This window comes from Pan paniscus, chromosome 13 (assembly GCF_029289425.2).
Source record: "Pan paniscus chromosome 13, NHGRI_mPanPan1-v2.0_pri, whole genome shotgun sequence".
Lineage (NCBI taxonomy): Eukaryota > Metazoa > Chordata > Mammalia > Primates > Hominidae > Pan > Pan paniscus.
In genome coordinates this window covers 82597042-82619153 of record NC_073262.2, presented here as the reverse complement: position 1 = coordinate 82619153, position 22112 = coordinate 82597042, and the positions used below count along the sequence as shown (strand labels likewise).

Sequence of the window (22112 nt, the reverse complement as noted above, 5' to 3'; positions counted from 1 at the left end):
TCAAATTAATCTGACTTATTACTATACATGGTTACTTGACTGCAAACCATTCCTTTGAAGAACCATTCCCTTCATTTTTATAAAACAATAAAGTTGGTATCTCCTCCACTTCATTCCCTGCTGTTCATGAGAATCTAATAAATATCTGATATTCTACAAAAACCTCTATTCCTTGCAACCACACAGGTATAGTCATATATTTTTAGAATCACTTGATAGAATAGAGTTGATCGATTTTAATCTGTTTCAAATGCAGGTAATTTTATCATGCTGTTATTCAGTTTGTGTTTATTTTATATTCATTATTTGATGGTTTTGATTTAGCTTTTATTTAACCATGAAAGTGGTAAAATTGTTCTTGCTCATACTCAAAAGTTTCCTTCAGATATATATTATCATTTCCAATTTAATATCATGTATAACAGGAAGAATTTTAAAGTCATGCTTAGTCTTATTTCACTAATATTAAATATTTTGATTCTTATTTACATGAAAATTCTTTCACTCTTAGAAATCTTTTAGATTTTGACCTAATTAGTCATCATATTATTACAGTGATAACTTGCTACTTAAGACCATGGAAACTTAATTTCACATCTGTAACCAGAGATATATTTCCGTTTTTAAATGTGTATTACACTTAGACTAGAGATTTTTGGCGTTGCCATAAAACACTCGATATGATAAATTTTTTGCATCTTCCAGCCGTGGTACAGGGCAGTATTTTCTTGTCACTGACCTAAGACTGTTTGACACCCCTCCTCCCCTAGTAAAAAGAAGTAGTGGGTGTCTTTGATGTTGTGCACAGCTGGAAGAAGATATCTCCTGAGTTGAGATTTAGACTTCTTTCCTCACCATCTTAAATCACTGTCTGACTTTAGAAAGGCATATGTATGGTGTTTTAAACATTCTTTGTAGTTCGTTTTCTTCTCTTAGCAAAGCTTCTCAATAGAATTTTATTCCCACTCTTCCTGGCATTGTTTATAAATGTCAGTTTTTGAACGTGGCCAGTAATAGTTTGATTTAATTTTTTTAAAAAAGACTATTCAAAACTGTTGTGTTCCAGAAGTTGTTAAGATATTTTGTGATAAAATTAGTATTCATGTAACTTAAGGACTATTTGTGTCTAATAGAGTTGCTGATAGAATGAATTGGGAAATGTATATAAAGAATTGTGATCATGGAGAAGGGTATTATAAATCATATTACTATTTCTTATGTAGTAATTATGAAAATAGTTACCTTATTAGAAAGTAGTATATGATTTTTAACATATTTTATCTATGACACTTTCCGTACATAATGGCTAAGAATATTTCTTCTGAAGATAATTCAAGTGGTTGTATTCAGCATAGAAAATTAAGATTTTTGGAACAGTCATCTGAAAATTCTTAGTAGATAGATAATAAAAGTGATAGAAAAATTGTATCCCATATTTGGAGTATTTCCATGTGCTTTATAAAACTTTGCCCATCATATGTGCAATATAATTATTGTAAACAGATTTACTAATTTTTAGAAATTATAAAAATAATTTAATGTATGTAAAAGCATTTTGTTTCTTCCTTGTATATGTATTTTATTTAAGGCACATGAAGTTTTATGCTTAGAGATGCTCACTTTGCTCCTGGAAAGACCAACAGATGATAGCGTTGAAGTAGCTATTGGTTTTCTTAAGGAATGTGGCCTCAAATTAACACAAGTGTCACCAAGAGGAATCAATGGTAAGTGTACATTCATAGTTTGATGTTAAGTTTTTATTATAATATTTATTGCTTATTTTATTGTCTTTTCTTTCTGTTAACCTTTAGCTATATTTGAACGCCTTCGAAACATTCTGCATGAGTCTGAAATTGACAAAAGAGTTCAATATATGATTGAAGTGATGTTTGCTGTACGGAAAGATGGATTCAAGGACCACCCCATTATCCTAGAAGGTCTTGATTTGGTGGAAGAAGATGATCAATTCACCCATATGCTCCCTCTGGAGGATGACTATAATCCAGAAGATGTTCTTAGTAAGTCCGGGGCATGTTAGTTGGAAAGAGGCTTACCAACAAATGTAAATATAGAAAATAAACATTAACTTTTAAATTTTTTTTAGATGTTTTCAAGATGGATCCTAATTTTATGGAGAATGAAGAGAAGTACAAAGCTATTAAGAAAGGTATGTAAAATTTTATAAAATAATTTAGTTTGGATAAGTAGAAGCAATTTAAGTAGTTATGTAATACTGATAGGAAATATTTAGAGATCCCCACCTAATGAATCGCTGCTCTTATAAAGTTATTCTCTTAGCTGTTTCCTCGGGCATTATTTTTTTCCTGGTGCTTGCCCAGGGTTTTTTACTTCATTCTGAGTTACTTACCCCATTGTTCTTTCCTCTTTCCCTCTAAACTATGCAACACTTACGTCTCACCCATCTTAAGAAATATTCGTAGATTAGTGGTGGTCTTTATTTAGCTTCTCTACCATTTACATTCTGTGCCACCCAGTTTAGTATTCAATTAAGTGGTATACTTTATTGTAAAGTGCTATACTTTATTGTTTCTTGAGGTCAGGTTAATATCCTTCTGGTAGGATGAATCGTATTGGTGCCTCTCTGATAAAATAAATTGATCATTTTCATTTGTACATCATTGGTATATTGTAAGTACTAAGTTTGGACAGGTTTTGATGTGTAATTTATCTTTGACATTACTAGCTGAGTGACCTGTAGCAAGTTACTTGTTTGTTGGAAGACTAAATGTTACCTTTCTATGGAAGGATATATAAAACACAGTGTTGTGTATTATCACCTACAATGATAGCTATTATTAGTTACTATTTTCACATTTGTATTATTTTCCTCCTAAAGCTAACACTCAGGCCTACTTACATAATAATTTTATGGGCTTATTTCTCTTGAGTTGTAATTTTACTGGAGAAGTATTTATTGCTGTGGAAGCAATAAATATTTACCTTTGTATTAAACCCCAAAAGTTTGTATTAAAAGCTCTCTGATTATAATAGAAATGTAAAGAGTTGGTTAGCTTTGCAAAATCTTTTATCAGGCTAACAGCACCATTGGGCAAAATATAATTTTAGTTTTTGTCATTTGTTTGCTTTTAACATAAAGACCAGCCTTATGTAGTCTCATATACAGAGAAAGGAGAAACCTAGAACTCTGTCTCTGTCTGCATTCCATTGTTCAGTAGGGCTTAGAAGTAGAAGGTTGAAATGAAAAGTAAAATTGGGAGAAATCTTCCATTCCTCTGCATTATCCTAAAAACCTGTTATAATAATAATAGTGAGTTTCTCTTCTTAGATGCTGATTTCCTAGGAGCTTTTCACTGTAATATGCCAGATTCTTTCTTTCTGTTGTAATTTCATTTCCAAACAGAGAACTCCATAGATCCATTTTGCCTTCTTTTCTTATGAACCTCTTTTCCTACAGTCTCCCTGAAAAATGCCAAATGTTTTTTGTGAAATTCTTAGATACACCTGATTTGATTTCTTTCTTTTTTAAACTTGAGAATTCTCTATCCATTTCTTTAGCATCTAGGCAATTGGCCAATGCCTGGAAAGTAGTACTTTCTTTTATTATAGCAGTTCTCAAATTCTTTCGTCTGAGGATCCCTTTACACTCTTGAAAATTATTGACAACTCCAAAGAGCTTCTTTTTATGTGGGTTGTATCTATTGCTATTTACTATATTAAAGGTTAAAACAATATAAAAGAATATTTATTAAATTATTTCAGAATAATAGCAAACCTAGTATATGTTAACATAAATTACATATTTTTATGAAAATCGTTATTTTACGGGCCGGGCATGGTGGCTCATGCCTGTAATTCCAGCATTTTGGGAGGCGGAGGTGGGCGGATCACGAGGTCAGGAGTTCGAGACTAGTCTGACCAACATGGTGAAATCCTGTCTCTACTAAAAATATAAAAATTAGCTGGGTGTGGTGGTGCATGCCTATAATCCCAACGAGTCAGGAGGCTGAGGCAGGAGAATCGCTTGAACTGGGGAGGTGGAGGTTGCAGTGAGCCAAGATCACGCCACTGCACTCCAGCCTGGGTGACAGAGTGAGACTCCGTCTCAAAAAAAAAAAAAGAAAAATTGTTATTTTACAAAACAAATTTAGTGAGAATGATGTTTTTTATATTTTGTACTATATATATATATTTTATAAAATTTTATTTGTAAAGTTTACTGTCTGGCCTAATGGGAAGCAGCTGGACTCTCATATCTGTTTCTACATTCAATCTATTGCAGTAGGTGGTTTTAATTGAAGTATGTGAAGAAAATCTAGCCCCAGATAGATATGTAGTTAGAAAAAGGGAGCAATATTTTCACAGCCTTTTCAGATAAATGCCAATATTTAACAACTAGTAATTTTAAGATTAATTGCAGTGTGAATTCTGAAACAATATCAATGAACTTTGATAGTGTTGCATTAGAATCCATTTGTCACTTTAAATAAATCTTTTACTCATGCATGATTTTGTAATGTTGCATTAGTCATTTAGAAAATACTAATTCGCTGAGTTATGCACATCTTTTAAATGTTAACATTAATATTATCAAGATCAAATTAACATGTTGATATAATACCTAGATAGCACATTTAATAATATTACCACCGCTCTCGTCCAAAAAAAATCTAAGTATCGGGGAACTCACAAGCTCACAGAGATGGATATAGGTTTTTCAAAATTCTTGAAAACCCTAATGTTTTCATCGTCGCAGATATTGTTAGTTGTTTTCCCCAAAGTGACAGTCTCAGTTTGTTTGCATTTGAGAAATTGTTGGCCAAATATCTAACAACTATAGTTAGTTGGCCATTTTTTTCAAGTAAAAATGAAAAAAATAGCTAATTCATCTTGCAAAGCAAGCAGTCACACAAGTGGTTTTCCTTGACATAACTGTCACCATTGTATATATGTCTTTAACAGAAGGGCTATATATATGAACTTTATATTTCATCACTCAGATTAGGATAAAGTCCTATATTCAGGGCTGAGATTTAATAAAATTCATCAAGGACATTCTCAGATGAAACTGGCTTTCTACTTCAAGAGGGTGGCAGTAAAGAATACATTGATTACTAGTGAAGTTTGATGTCTTGTTTAGTGCTTAGGTTACAGAAGTTTTAACCTCCATTGCTTTTGGATCATCATCACAGATGTCAGCACAGTGAAAGGGCAGATACTGTCTTGGTATTATTATGAAAATAGTTTTGACCTCCAGACCACCTGACAGGTCTCAGTGATCCCCGATGGACTCCTAGACCATGCTTTGAAACCACTACTTTATTCAGCTAATGAAATCCAATTGTCCTTGCCTAAGTGATTTTAATAAGTAGAGTCTAAAGTGGAGAGATGAGAAGAGGATGATGTAAATGATTAGACAATTCATTTGACCTTCATTGTTTTGTAAAACATTCTTCTAGAGCTGGCATAAAAAAATGGCCCCAGCAGGAAGTGGGCACAGCTTTAGTAATTAGCACCTTCGACTGACCCAGGTGTACTTGTGTTTTAGATCTTAACAGCATTTGGGAAAACAGCAGGAATGCCTGTCTTCCTACTATTGAATACTAAATAGTTTCTTTTAAAAGTCTGTCTAAGCCATGTTGCATAGTAATAAACTGGATACTTCAGATTATCTCTTGAATTCACATTTGTTTGAAATATTCTTGAGATTTATATGTCAGATAAGGGCTGCATGACTACTCTTCATTTTTGTAAAATGATTTGTGTCTCATAATGTGAAGTTCTCTGCTAACTTTCATTATGTGTCTCCTGATTTATACTGCTTAAATATAAAGAAATTAGAATTTTTCTTAAAGTGAATTGGTCCCAGAACTTTGTATTAAAAACCCTCAATGCGAAAGTAAAGAGTTGGTTAGGTATGCAAAGTCTTTTATCAGGCTAACAGAGCACCATTGGGCAAAATAGAATTTTAGTTTTTGTCATTTGTTTGCTTTTAACATAATGACTGGCCTTATGTAGTCTCATATACATCACTATTTTCATCCAGTTCTGAATATATCATTTGTATTTTTAAAAGTGATCATCTAATACAGTGCTTGTCTTACCAGTTGTCTTAAAGGCTTTTAAACTTCTGTTTCTGTTTTACATATGAAAAGTCTTTGAATTTATTGTAATGTTCAATTTAGAGATATGTATTTTAATAAAAATCTCATTACTATTTATTTCAAGTGAACACTAAATTATGCAATTATTTTCTCTCCCTTCTTTGTCTTTCCAAGTACATTCTTAGCCTAAATTCTTGTTTTCTGTATCTAGCCTTAACTTTTTGTAATGGACTGTCTTCTTTCTGATGATGAAACAATATTTTGACTCCCATATACTAACTTCTATTCCTAATATTTGCCAGTGCTCTTGCTCTTTTCAAAAACCATCGTCTACTTTTTCTTTGTTTTTCTCATCTCCTTGTTTCATGGGCACTTTTTATGTGGCAGAAGAGTGATACATACAGCTCTCTTTAGTCAAATCAGTTATAATGCTTTTTGACAACCTAGGCAATAACACGAGGCTTGGTGGTTATCTTTGTTGGCTAGCAAACTGTTACACCACAGTGGATTTCAACGAACTGAGAATTTATCTTCTTAGAATGAAATACATGTATATGACTTGCACATTTTTTTCCTAAACTTACTTTGTACTTTACAGAAATTCTTGATGAGGGAGATACTGACTCGAACACAGACCAGGATGCTGGGAGTAGTGAAGAGGACGAGGAAGAAGAAGAGGAAGAGGGAGAAGAAGATGAAGAAGGTAAACATGTAGCATATTCAAATAATATTATCAGATACTCTAAAATTAATTCTAATGTAATCTTCTAAAACAATAGTTCTCAATCTTTGGGGAGAGCAAGGACAGCTGCTGATGGCGTCTAGTGGGTGAAGACTAGGGCTGCTGTTAAACAGCCTACAAACCACAAGACTGCCCCCTCCAACAAGATGTGATCTAGCCCAAAATGCCAGTATTGCCAAGACTGAGAAACTGCTCAAAAAGTATTAAACAAATTCATTTTTTAACATCAGCACAATTTTAATTTAGTATATGCCTTTGATTATATCCTAGACAATGAAAAACATGTTTTCTTACTGAGTTCATGTGATTTATGTAGCCCTGGCAGGAATGTGACAAATGAGAGTGACTGCATATTTGCTGTTCATTTTGGCAAAATAGAGTGAAGATGCCAAAAGCTATATTTACACAGAAGTAGTATGTTCTTCCTCTTCAGCTTTGATTACCTTATTTCACAGAAATAAGCTCGGAACTTTACTTTGGTTAAGGCACAGTTAATAAATACATCAGAACATAAATAAACTGGTCATTATTTACGTGTATTGCATGTGTGAAGATATTAAAAGTATACATTTGCCTTTTAGGGCATAATAAATACTCTGTCTTATAGTACAATTGTTCTTCTATAACATATTTTGTAAAAATAGATTTAATTTTTTCCAACTTTTTTTATTAAAATTATCTTCTATCCATGTACTACATTTTACTGTTCAGATAAAAACTATTAAATGTTTATAAGGAAAGTTTTCATGCATTAAATAAGAGAAAATTTTAACAAATATATGTATTTATGTTGGACTCATCCAGCCTGTCGTGATGATCTAGTGTTCTCTGCAACTGAATTTTTACGCATGAGTTATATAGTGCGTCTAAATTACCAAGATATTGTTTATAACTCTAGAAATAATATTTTACCAAACAACAGCATGAGTGCAGCCTTTTATAGTGTCTAAATGAGCAGATAACAGATAAACAAAAATAGTTTTCTTGGCTTGGTACTGGACTTCTTTGAGCTAACATTGTGATATAGCAAAAGACTTGAAATAGTTACTTTCAATTCTATAAATACTAATTTACACAGTAAAAAGATAATATTATTAAATTTGTATTGATTCTAAATAGATTTTTGAAGAAAATGCTATACAGAGTTACATTTTAACTTCATCACGTTTATTTTTGCAGTTGTGTAATTTTGTTATGTTTCTTTCAGGACAAAAAGTAACTATTCATGACAAAACAGAAATTAACCTGGTCTCATTTCGTCGTACAATTTATCTTGCTATTCAGTCAAGGTAAGGCATCATATCTCAGTTCATCCTTTTTTTGTTTTTGATAAGGGATGGGTAAAGAGATCAGGGATACATTTTAGGGTCTCATAACAGAAAACTGGACACCATTTCAGCATTCTTAGACTCTCTCCCCCATCCCATGCCCAAGCTCATAGTACCTTTCTGTTGGTTCTTTGCTTTACAGGCAAATTGTTTTTACTTAATGGGAAGGTCTAATTGTGTTACCTAATTAAATGGTTTTTTAGCTATATCATTTCTTATAGTTAAGTGCCACTAATAAAAACTTGAAAATAATTCTGTTTTACAAGATAGCAGAGTACCTAATTTTATAATGAAAATGTAATATTTAACATTTTTAAAATTTGGTTTCTAGTTCTGATTCTAGGCAAAGAAGCACTGTTGTGATGACTGTTGGACAGTGATTTGCTCTGCAGATGTCAATGAGTATAAACAGAAATAGGAATTAGGAAGATTTTGAGGACTCTTTGAAGTAATGCTAAGTAAGAAGTAGTGTGATGTGATGTCATGAAAACAAAACCTATTCCCTTTGAAGGATGTGAATTTGGTTTTGAAGAGAAATAAATGAGGATGTTAAATCTTAGTGCATCTGGTAGTTTGTATGTGAATCAACCTATTGATTTAATAGGCACACTGTTTACATTTTACACTGGAGGAGAAATGTTTTCTCAGTTTTCTTTCATTACTAGGTTTAGTATATTTCCATTTAGTATGATGTAATAGCAGTAATGATTCATAAGTAGGAATCATCTGTTTTCAGTCTGAACATTTTTTGGCTTTAGGTTTATCTTCAAATAGAGGAACGTTGAACAGCAAAACATTGGTTGGGAATTTTTTTGCTTTATCCTTACTTATTTTCTCTTCACATAAAAAGTATTAAATATTTTTTCATATAAACTTAAAGTGAAAAGTGAGAAATATTTTGTCAGAGGTAAATATTCTTTGGGTTTGACCTTTCATTTGTTTGTCCTTTTAGAAATCCAACAGTCATCAGTTGTGAGCAGCAGATTTACTGTGTTAGTATTGCAGTTACATTAACTTTGAAGAGTTACAGTGGAGCTCTTTGAATAATTATTTAAAAGAAACGTAACCTTGATAATCTCTGAATCACACAAAAGACTTGAAAAATTAAAGCATTAAAAAACAAGTAATAGCCAATACTACATAGTGGTGTCAGTCCTAGTAGCAGTAACTCCTGTCTTAGATGTCGATTTTCTGTGGGGATTTTTTGTTATTTTTTTTAAACATTATTAATTTTAATTAGTTAATTTTTATTTATAATTGACACATAATAATTGTACATATTTATACCCTAAGGGTGATTATACATTGTATAATCAAATCAGGGTAATTACCATATCTATCTCTTTAAACATTCATCATTTCTTTATGGTAACAACATTCAAAATCTGGCAACATTGTTATTTGCTATAGCCACCCTGCTACGTAATGTGAATCAAGGGCTTTTTTTCATGCTATTTGACCCTTGTTTTTATTACTGTATTTCCTAAAGATATAAATATGGACACATAATTATATACAGAATTGTTTAGTGCAAAAAAAAATGGAGACAGTCTTATTTTCTACCACAAATAATCAAAATGTCCAGTCTATGCCACCACTGAAAATTAGGTTAATAGAGAATTGTTTTAAATGTGAGCAAACAGTGTGATGTAATATTAAGTCAGATAAAAACTATATAACTATATAGAATTGTGCTTGTAGTATTTTCTTAACTGTAAAATTAGGCAGATTCTAGAAGTAATATGTTAACATATCAACAGTGATTATCTTAAGGGGAGGTTTATGTTTATTATATACCAGGCTAAAAATCAGGAATAGGATGTAATAATCAAGCCAGGTGGCTATGAGGGCATCTTAAACAGTCCACTTTTGAAAATCTTGTGAACAAAAACGAAGTTCTGGCAACTGAACTGTGTGGAAATTTTATTTTTTAAATTTGTTTTTGTTGACTAATCTCACCAGTAGTCTTATCTTCCTTCTGTTATGGCTCCTTAAATACCCTTTTTTATATGCATAAAACATTAAACTACACAATTGCCTTTGCTATTAAAAATAAAACATTCCTCTTTGTTCTTGCTTTTAAATGATATTCCAGTCTGATTTTATTTTATTGAAGTTGTAACATCAGCGGGAGATGGACTACCATGTCCCCACCTGTTTAGAGTTTCTGATATTGGACACATCAACAAAACCATTTGTAAACACAACTTGGAATCTGGCATCATGTAAAGAAGACAGTAATTCAGTAAATGTCTTCTTTTTTCTTTACCCTCTCCTCAATTGCTATTAATTTGTGTTAAACCTGAAACTCATTTGGTTTAGCAACCTAAGATGAGAACTAAAATATCAAGAAAATTTAATTCATTTAATATTTATAATTAGTACAACCTAAAAACTATCTTGGTGTAGGGGGGTCATTAAATACTTTCAAAATAAAACAAGAACAGGAAAAACAGACTGTCATATAGCTAACTTTCTCCCTGATACTTCACTTAGTAGATAAAAGAAAAGTAGTAACGTTTCTTCATCAACTACTTGACTGTTTTTCAGAAATTTCAGGATTTTGTCTCAGTACTAATTTCGTTTTTTAAAAGAGCTGGAAAAGAAAAAGGCACATCTGTTTTAAATGTTTTTGGTTTTGCTGTATTATTAAAATGTATCAATTACCGTTTAGTATTTTAATCTTAATGTTAGATACTGTTTAATATTATCTGTTATATAATCTCTTTGCTGATAGGTTTCTTTTTTATTTCATTGCCTTGTACCATCCTGGATTATTACCCTGTTGTGCTTAGGAAACCCTCTAAGTAATAGAAGCTGAGGAATATAGATGAACTGCAAAACTAAGTCCATAATCATTACTTAGTGATGATTTTATGCTGTATTATCAAAAGTAAGGGTGTGGGCATTCCACAGAAATGCAAATATAGTAGCATTATTTCTGAATCAATAAACAATTAACAAATTGAGTTTGCTAATTCTCTTAGGTGAACTATACTGATGATATTTTAAATTCTGTTCATATGAATACTGGGTAAAAGCATATTTTTTTCTTGCAAGTTATTTTATATTTACTATTTTTATATGCGGTATTTATGAAATGTAGATGCCCTGTGTTTAGGATGAACCAAGCTAACTTGTAAAAGTAGTGATTAAGCACTAATGTTATGCTGAACTCCTGGTATGCCTTTCACCTCTTGGAAGCAGTATAGAAAAATATAAGAAATTGGCAATGTCTAGTAAAAGTAGATAGAGTTATGATAGAATAATATATCATTTACTCTTCCACACTGAGATTTTAATGTAAGCAGAGAAACTTGACCTGTGGTTGCTGCTGTCTCAATTAGGACTTTTCCTGGCTTCTCTAAGCACGTGATATACATTTCAAGAAATGACTTTTCAAATTAAGTATTAATTATAGCCTTTTCTTATGAAATATTGGGTGAGAAAGTGTAAATATTCCTGTGTTCAAGTTCTACTTCTGGGACGATGTGGCCAGGAGCAAATTTCAAATACTAATACCTAAGTCTCATTTTTCTCATCTATAAAAATGAGAGTCAAATTAGATTGTCTCTAAATCCTTCTGAAATCCTGTGTATAAACCTAAATCAGTATAGTATCCTTTAGGTGTTTTTACCTCCAGTTGTTTCTAATTTACGTGTACATTTGTGAATAAGAATGTATTTCTTAAAAATTTTAGGTAGTTGTAATTATTCTTTTAAAGTATTAACTTTTAAAAGCTTTTATTTCTTTGTCCTCATTGTTAACCATTCTACCTGTTGTTTTATCTAAGCTTTTGAATAGAGTTATTGATTTTTTTCTTTCTTAGATTTATTTAACAACTAATTGTAGAACAGAACAGCTATGTCTCTTTAAAACCTTGAGCATTGGGAAGCACTCTTTGAGATCTGGACCTGATTACCCAGATTTAGAGTACTTAGATTTGTGCTGTAATATGGGATTATCAAGTCAGAACATTTAATAAATTCATTATATACAGTTATTATCCTCCAATGCTTGAAGGAAAAGATATTGCTAACACTTAAGAATTTACTACCGTCGTATTTGAGTGACCAGTTTGTAGTGGGAAAACATTCGATAAGCATTATCTGATTGCAGAAATGAGAGAAACTTACACATCATGTGTTTTGTTTCTTAAAATGAAGAAAATCACATAGAATAGAAACCCTTTTATCTGATTAGTTATGGCTTGAAGTTGGTTGGTTTGAGAAAGTAATACAATTCAATGCATATACCTCTTATTTTTATTTTTGCCTTTTTAAGATTGAGATGTTATTCACATGCTATGATACTCACCCTTTTAAAGTGTACATTTACAGTCATGCGCCATATAATGGTTTTTCAGTCAACAATAGACCACATAGGCAATGGTGGTCCCATAAGATTATAATACCATATTTTTACTAAACCTTTTCTATGTTTAGGTGTGTTTAGATACATAAATACTTACCATTGTGTTAACAGTTGCCTACAGTATTCAGAAGTACAGTAACATGCTGAACAGGTTTGTAGCGTAGGGGCAACAGCCATAGCATGTAGCCTAGGTATATTATATTGTACCATCTAGGTTTTTGTAAATACACTCTGTGATGTTCTCACATGAAAAAATTTCCTAAGAATGCATTTCTCATTAGATAACCGTGTCATTAAGCGATGCATGACTGCAGGTGGTTTTATTATATTTACAAAGTTGTACAACCATCATCATTGTCTAATTCCGGAACATTTTTATTACTCTAAACTAAACCCTGAGCCTATTAGCAGTCACTTTCTACTCATTTAATCTACTTTCTGTGTCCATAGATTTGTCACTTCTGAATATTTGTATAAATGGAATCATACTATATGTAGTCTTTTGTGTCAGGATTCTTTCACTTAGCATAATTCAAGGATTCATCCATGTTGTATGTATTGGCACTTATCTCTAGGGTTAAGAGCTATATTTTCCGTATATACACAGTACAACAATATGAAATTACAGTTAAAAAAGATGATTTAAAACCATTATTAAAGTAAGATTCTTGTGTGTAAGAGTGTACAGTCTATGTTGCAAGCTTTTAACCTATTGTGATCATTTCCACAGTTTAGATTTTGAAGAATGTGCTCACAAATTGCTGAAAATGGAGTTTCCTGAAAGCCAAACAGTATGTTAATACTTTTTCTATTAGGAAATGTATATATTGGTTTTAAAAATGTTTAAGGCTGTTAATGGGTAAGTTTTGTGGATTGAAGCAATACCTCAGTACTAAATATTTATTTTTTCATGTAGGTTTTATATCATTTTAAGATAACACAAAGCTTAGGGTGTTTCAGATATATTGCTCACTCCAGTGAATTAAATTTTCTGCTCAAATGAGATATGGTAAAAAGAGAGTCTCTGAAACACTGCACTTTATGTAGAATTTCTGAGTTGTTGCCTATAAATCAAATTTTGACTTAAATATAGTAGGAAATTTGTTCTTTAATGGATTATGTGCTCCATCTTCTGGATGCACTGCAGGGGTATCCAATCTTTTGGTTTCTCTGGGCTACATTGGAAGAAAAATTGTCTTGGGCCACACATAAAATACACTAAAAATAGCTGATGAGCTAAAAAAACAAAAATTTGCAAAAAAAAACATAATGTTTTAAGAAAGTTTATGAATTTGTGTTGGGCCTCATTCAAAGCCCAAACAAAGACACTAACAATACAAGGTGGTTTTGGACATTTGGTTTTCAGCACCACACTGAGTAACTACTCAGTGGAGTCAGAAAAAACTTTCTCACAGAAAAAGGTACAATATAAGAAGAATGATTAAGTCCAGGAGGACTGCATGCAGCCTGTTGGCCACAGGTTGGGCGAGCTTGTGACTAACGCATTCTTTGCAGTAGAAAAGATAAAGATCACAGCACATATTACATTGCTCTAGTTGGATATAGAAAAATTTATATAATTTTTTTCATTCTTTTTTTTTGAGCCAGAGTCTCACTATGTCACCCAGGCTAGAGTGCAGTGGCATGATCTCGGCTCACTGCAACCTCTGCCTCCCAGGTTCAAGCAATTCTCCTGCCTCAACCTCCCTAGTAGCTGGGATTACAGGCACCCTCTACCACACCTGGCTAGTTTTTGTGTTTTTAATAGAGATGGTGTTTCACCATGTTGGCCAGGCTGGTCTCAAACTCCTGACCTCAGGTGATCCGCCTGCCTCGGCTTCCCAAGGCAGTGGGATTACAGGCGTGAGCCACCACTCCCAGTCTTCATTCATTAATTCCTTTAATGAAAATGTATTCAGCAGATACTATATGTCAGGCACACCACAGGATAGCTCCATCTTGGCTCCATGGGACTCACTGTCTTACAGCTTGGTATACTTCACTTTTCAAAGTATGAGAACCCTAATGCCAAGGATAATAAAGATCAGATTAAGTAGATAAAGTTGCTCTTTCTTCTGTTTTTTTTTTCTAATGTATATTATATATATTGCTTCCTTCCCATCTAGATATTACATCCTTAGAAAAAACTGAGCCGTAGCTTTGGTGATTGTATTTTTCTCACGTTGCTTTAAATGTGGTAAACCGGGCACAGATGCCAGAGTGAATGTATCAGCTCTGATGGGCTGTTCAGTTTCTAGTTCTTCTAGGTCTTCTTGATTATCAGAGCTAAGTTACTGTTAGATATAAATTCTTTGTCCAAAGCCTTTAAAAATGTTTATGTGTTACAGAGGTTGGCAGCCTGCGGTGGAGGCCTGCTGCCTGTTTTTATGAATAAAGTGTTATTGGAATATAGCAAGACTCATTCATTGATATATTGTCAATGGGCTGTTTTCACACCACAGCCGCAGAATAAGTAGTTTTGACAGAGATCATAGGGACTCTAAAGCCTAAAATATTTATTATCTGGCCCTTTACAGAAAAGATTTGCCAATCTTTGTTCTAGAATATAGATTAATTCTTGAAATATAGTGATATGGAATTTTGACAAAAAATTATCTTTTTAAATGTAAAAGATTCCTTTTTTTCCCTTTCAAAGTTTTGTTATTGGTATATTAGTAATAGTGTGCTTGTTTGTACACTGGCCACGCTTGATATGCCATCATTGGAAGGAAATTAATACATTAAAACCCTTAAAATTATAATTGTCACTGAAATTACTGTATGATCTTGTCATGTTATTTGAGGAAGATAATTAAGCCATCATAAATTGTATTAATATTCATTGAGAAGATAGTTATTCCAGAAATAACCTCAGTATATTTTGATAATATTTGGAAAAGTATCTTAGTACATTTATTTTCATGTACTCAAAAGACTCCTAAAATTGCTGTAATAATTAAAATGTTAAAATATTTAATTCTTATAAGCTAGAGGGAATAACTCTTATAATTGCGTTTAGTCTAGGGAAGAAGGTAATTTGTTTTGCAAGTAGTGCATAGCAGTGCTATCAGCATATTACCATGTTTTGTTGTTTAAAACCTGATTAACTGTTATATTATAAAATGTAATGTTGGTAAAAAAAAAAGTTGAAAGTGAATTTTCGTATATGAAGTTAACATAATTTGGTAGAATTTAGAAAAGTCTTATTTTTTTAGTTTTTAGTACTTTATGAAATTTTGATAAAGTACACCTTTTCAGAACTTACACATTTATAAACATTTAGTGGAGATAACTTGAGATAACTTGAGACTTATCTTTTTTTTATATATATTTATATATATATATAGCACAATATAATGGCATCTGAAAGTAGCCAGCCCTATGTTGTAAAGTGAGGCCTTTGAGCTTTGAGTAGATTGTTCCTTGAGTATCAGTATCTAAAGCGGTGCTGTCCAATACAACTTCCTGTACTGATGGAAGTATTTATATTCTGCACTTTCTAGTACAGTAGTCGCTAGTCACATGTGGCTTTTGAGTACTTGAAATATGACTAGTAATGTGGCTGAAGAACTAAAATTTTAATTTTATGTATAATTTAATATAATTTAAATTTAAATAGCCACTAGCCATAATGGCTAGCGGCTACCATGTTGAACAGCATAATTCTAGAGTATCTGTTCTGTGCTTCTCCAAGGTTCCCTTCCTACCTCTTGCTCTAAGTCCTCCTCTGGAGTCTCTGACAATACTGTTAACATATGCAGTAAATACTTAATTATATAATTTTTTTAAATATTTACTATTTTTAGTTAGGTTATATCCTGTGTTAGTAAATATGACAAAATGTCAAAATTGTTCATTGAAAATATAAAGGTAAAAGTTAAAAAGCAACACGTTTTTATATGCTTGCTTTCTGTTTGCACAAAGCAAGTATATTACAGTTACTCTATTTGGAAAATTGTTTTAAGTTTCTGGTAAATCTTTATAGAAAAGATTACACTGATCGTAGATGAATTAACACCTTTTTTCATTTTGTCTCTATTCACCTTATGTTGCTTGAGTTTTTTCATCTATGACATTGCTATAATCAATACATATTTCATTTGAATTATTTCAGGAATTAATATATTAATTAAGAAACTAATTTGTTAAGTAGAAATCATCTGTGATGATAGTATTTCTTGACTGGGCATTTATCCATTAGTTTAACAGAATTTTCAGAGAGGTTTACATGGCGCCTGAATAGCTAATTGGAATAATATGGAATGATTATTATGGAATGATTCCATTTATTTGTATAGATCCATATAGATAGGTCTATATGAATAACATTTATTTTGAGGTGAGAAAATTCATCCACAGAGGTGTTTTTTGATGTTTCTTTATCAACGTTAACTTTATGTTAACGTTGAAGTTGTACCTACTTATGCCTCTGTAAAGACTAATAATGATCTGCCTTTTCCATGCTAAATATATTCCTTAGCAATTGAGTTCATATCCTTGGGACATATGTAACTGAATTGTTAGATGTTGTGTTGGTGAGTCTATATTTAAAAGAATTCTGCATAGAATCCTTTAAGAATGCTGTGTATTAAATCTCTCCCTCATATGTCTGTTTCCTATACTAGATTTTCTTGATGTGGTTCATACTTATCATGAATTTAGAATTTTATAATTAATTTAATTAGCATAAATGACTGTGGAAGCTGTCAGCCAGACCCAAGGCTGTAAAAAATGATGAGTTTAACATAGATTGAGGTTTTTATTTTATTTGCACAATTTTTGAACTGTTTTAAACCCTTATTTAAAAATGCAGGCAGTCACTATCATACTGGTAAATTATACAATATTTAGTCTCTTTGTGTTTTGAATCATTAATGTATTTTTTTTCCCAAATAGAAAGAACTCTGCAACATGATACTTGATTGCTGTGCCCAACAGAGGACATACGAAAAATTTTTTGGCTTATTAGCTGGGGTGAGTTCCAGCCTCTACTGAGGGAATTCTTAAAACGAATATTGTAAATTAATGATTTCTGCTTTATGGTCTGGTCTCATTTAACAACATATTACCACTTTTGCTAAAAGCAAATTATTCTCTCCTTCCTTAGGTTTCCCACTCTCTTCACCTTCCTCTTTTTCTACTTCATTTCTGCAGTGCTTTAACTTTGCATATCACTTTTCCAGAGCTTTTTGGAATTTTCCATGATTTGTAATGATTTCCCAATAGACGACAAGTAAATGCTGTCTTTTCAAAATCTCAAAGCAGTGTCTAAAGTCAAGTACATGTTCAGGCAGCACAATTAAAGCATGATCTAAAATATTTCTTTAAGCTCTACCCTCATGTGATCAGCTACATGTATGATTTTGTTTTAACATGTAGATCTCAGGTAATTAGAAACCATATATATTAACTTCTTTTTTGAGCATCATATGGCACAAAAGGATTTAGTGATATATGCTCTTTGAAAATATAAAACATATTAATAAAGTTTTGATTCAGTAAATTTAGGATTTAATATGCTCATAATTGTATTAACATTCAATTTTTAATGGTACTGATTTTTTATTTATTAGCGATTTTGCATGCTAAAGAAAGAGTACATGGAATCCTTTGAAGGTATATTCAAAGAACAGTATGATACCATCCATCGCTTGGAAACAAACAAGTTGAGAAATGTTGCTAAGATGTTTGCTCACCTTTTATACACTGATTCACTTCCATGGAGTGTAAGTACATGGGTCAATATTTATACTTCCTTCCTAATTCCCTGTTCTCAAATAGATTTTCGTATAAGCTAGCCATATTTATCCTATTATGAAATGTGCTTTAAAATGAAATGTGTAGAACTGCTGTCTTTGAGATTATCATCATGTTATAAGGAATCAGAAAGCTAGGTAAATAATATACAAGAAATACTATCTTTGTATTATATTAACAGTCCAAACATGCCAGTGTTTCAATAGTGATGGCTAGGAGTGTCTTCAGGAAAAGTACTGCAGATTTTCATCTTCTCTGTGTACACACACGTGCATGCACACTCACATCCACATATGCCACTATTTTGGTGGTAAATGTGTCTCTGAATTACTCTCCCTTGATTCCTGAGGGAATAACTCTCCATGGTTCTCTTGTTGGGTTTGAGAAAAAATGATTGTTCTAGAAGGATGTGTTCTTTTTAGCAGACATTGAAGTTGGGTAAGCTATAGAGAGGATATCCTATAGTCATAGAACAAAGAAAGATATATTCTTGATAGGGAAATGTGCACTGGATTGAAATTTGAAAGGCGTTCATTAAGCTGGCATTTATTTTACAGCTGTTTTTCAACCAGTGTTAGTTAGCCACCACTTATATACTGAGTCATTGAGAGAGGTACTGTGTATTCAGAGTGAATTATACATGGCCCCTCCTTTCAAGAGGGTTACAGTATAAGACCAGAGGTAAGATATGCCCATAGCAATGATACAAAATAAAAAGTCTTAGATTCTAAGAAAAGCAAAATTACTAAAGGAATTTGAAAGAAAGAAAGAGAGAAGAGAAGGATGAGAAATTACATCCAGGAGGAAAGAGCAGGATTATCTTGTAGAATGCCATCCTACTAATGGTAGAATGAGGCAATATCTCAAACTTAAAAACATTGGTTAGATTTTTATAGTACTTTAAGTACCAAGTATGTCCAGCTACATTAATAGGCATTTGTAATCTAACCTAGGAGACTAATTGTAATAATTTTTGACTTCTTTTTTCCCCTCTTTGAGAAAATGAAGTGAGAATTTTAAACAATTAACCAACTAATGGGCCCCCCAAACACATAACCCATAAAAACTAGAGGTTACTTTTATTTTTATTTGCCCTAAAAATATTTCTTTAGGCATTTCAGTTTTTAAGCCACAGTCTTAATATTCAGAATAAACCATTATACTTTGTCTTTTTTTTAATCGTATATTATATGTGCTAAACAAAATTGTAGCCTAATGTGCTAAGTGGCATTTTGCCCCAAACCTTCATATACACCACATTTTGATGAGTAAGGTTTAGGAGCTAGTAATCTTTACCATTATATGCTCAAGAGAGGATATCTTCCCTGCTATAAAAAGCACGTTACTCAAAACAGAGAATGAAATCTATTTCTGTCGCATCTTAACATTTTGAAAGTTAGTATAGAGAAGTAGTTTTAAACTTTATGTCAGCATAAGGGGAGATATTCAGAGATAACTCTGGTTGAAGATGGGAATAAATAGTAATTTTGAGAAACACTTAAACCTACAAATATTGGTCACTCTGTCCTGTCTTTTATAAATTAAAATATACTTGTCTTTTTTGATTTTAATTTTCAGGTTCTTGAATGTATAAAACTGAGTGAAGAAACCACTACATCATCCAGTAGAATTTTTGTCAAAATATTTTTCCAGGAACTGTGTGAATACATGGGTCTTCCTAAACTTAATGCAAGATTAAAGGATGAGTAAGTTTGCCATTAAGCACTTTTTATTCTTATTGACCTCTGGTTTTCTCCCATTGTAGCAGACATAAGCCCATCCGAGATTGTAAAAACAAGAGCTAAGCCCCCTGAGACTTTCTTCATCCATTAATCACTGTGAATCTCATGTTATGTCACACAGGACAACATGCAACTTTTAGTGGTGGTTTTTAGTTTAAGTGGAGTTCAAATTAATGCCTTTTTAGATTTTCTTAGAAAATACAGAATTGTTTTTGTATGCTCACTTGAATTCTCCAGTGATATTTATAATTTTATTTTCTTTTTACCCTAATTTTAAGCCTTAGAATGATAACTAATATTATCAGTGGACAGTTTTGAGTATATATTTCATCTATTAATAATTGTTCAAAATATTACATAGAACTAGAGCCTTATTTCAGGACTATTATGTAATCCTCTCTCACCTTTCTTATTTCCTATTTGTTCAGATTGCCACTTAGGTTGACTTCTACTCCATTGACACTACTGAAATCATCCTTTCAGATTTCTCAGTGACCACCTGCCATATTCAGTTGTCTTTCTCAGGCTGCATGCCTCTTCACTTCTCTGCCTCACTTATGCAGTTGACTACCTACTCACTGTGGCTCCATACTTTCTTCTCACTTCCTCTCTCAGTCTTCTCCTCAGCCTGCCTCTTCAGTGTTCCTGGGTTCCACACACTGTCTCTGGACTATTCCATCCACTTCTCTTGGCTTCATATACTTACTTATTTGGTCCCTGTCTACTTGACCAGGCTCGTCTTCTCTCTCTTCAGCAAGCTGCACTCCAGCCATACCAACACTGCCAAGCTTGTTAAACACATCTGGCTCTTTCATGCTTCCTTACCTCAGTTTCCACTGCTGGCATTTTCCTGTCTTATTGATCTATCTGGGAAACTCTTAATCATTCTTCTTATATTGTACCTTTTTCTGTGAGAAAGTTTTTTCTGACTCCACTGAGTAGTTACTCAGTGTGGTGCTGAAAACCAAATGTCCAAAACCACCTTGTATTGTTAGTGTCTTTCTGGTTGTCTCACTCCATATATATTGTAATTATATGGTGGTCTTCATCCTTGATTTCTCCCTTTTGTTGATGACTTCCACCTCTCCCCCAGTACTTGGCACAGTTCTATGTATGTGTGTGTATGTGTACATACAACAGAGAAGGTTTTTAAATTTTTTTGTACATATATTCACTATATATACGTGTGTGTGTATATATATACACTATATATATTCACACGTGTATATATGTGTATATATTTATCTTTCTATATGTGTGTGTGTAAAAAAAGTTTTTTAAAAACCTCCTACATTGTATAATGATAGAAATCAAGTTTGGTACATTATTACTTGACCCTACTCATTTCATTTAGATAGCACGTAGCCTAACCTAATAAATGACGTCAACTAGTTACTTGGTTGTATTTCATTTAGTAATTTAATATATGAAAAATCTGAAAAATGACTAAGGATTTTACCTTTTTATCTTTAAGCAATGTGTTCTCTTTTGTTTATTTTTTTCCTTTTTAGAACTCTGCAGCCATTCTTTGAAGGATTATTACCCCGAGATAATCCAAGAAACACTCGGTTTGCCATCAACTTCTTTACTTCTATAGGTCTTGGAGGTTTAACGTAAGGATTATTCTCAGAATTTATGTTCAGATTATAAAATTATCTCATAATTGTCTTTGAAATAGAATCTAACAGATTCTATTTTAAATTAGGGATGAACTGCGGGAGCATCTCAAAAATACACCAAAGGTCATTGTGGCGCAGAAACCAGATGTTGAGCAAAATAAATCCTCCCCATCCTCTTCCTCTTCAGCGTCCTCCTCTTCAGAGTCTGACTCATCCGACTCTGATTCTGACAGCAGTGATAGCAGTTCAGAGTCTTCCAGTGAAGAGAGCGACTCTTCATCCATCAGTAGTCATAGCTCTGCCTCAGGTATTGAAGCTTATTTGTAATTTGGCTTGCTCTTTTCTAATAAATATATTGCTGATATATATGAAGGAAGAAAATAATTTGATTGCTTATTTGTCTTAGAGATCAGTTGTTTAAAAGCCACAATTAATACAAATGGTCCCATCTATCATTCTTGCAGTCT

At 32.4% G+C, this 22112-nt stretch overlaps 1 protein-coding gene across 2 annotated transcripts in view; it reads left to right on the top strand.

Annotated features, from left to right (window-relative positions):
• The window catches only part of CWC22 (CWC22 spliceosome associated protein homolog), a 62257-nt gene that overhangs the window by 34683 nt on the left and 5462 nt on the right, over window positions 1-22112 (top strand). Inside the window, exons 9-19 of one of the 2 annotated variants that reach the window (XM_003815503.3) lie at window positions 1589-1724; window positions 1812-2018; window positions 2105-2167; window positions 6682-6786; window positions 8033-8114; window positions 13258-13318; window positions 17424-17501; window positions 18101-18253; window positions 19863-19990; window positions 21538-21639; window positions 21732-21952. In XM_003815503.3, coding sequence (XP_003815551.2) covers window positions 1589-1724; window positions 1812-2018; window positions 2105-2167; window positions 6682-6786; window positions 8033-8114; window positions 13258-13318; window positions 17424-17501; window positions 18101-18253; window positions 19863-19990; window positions 21538-21639; window positions 21732-21952 — 1336 coding nt within the window. The remainder of the gene's footprint in view (window positions 1-1588; window positions 1725-1811; window positions 2019-2104; window positions 2168-6681; window positions 6787-8032; window positions 8115-13257; window positions 13319-17423; window positions 17502-18100; window positions 18254-19862; window positions 19991-21537; window positions 21640-21731; window positions 21953-22112) is intronic. The other variant, XM_057301446.2, reaches the window with a different exon arrangement.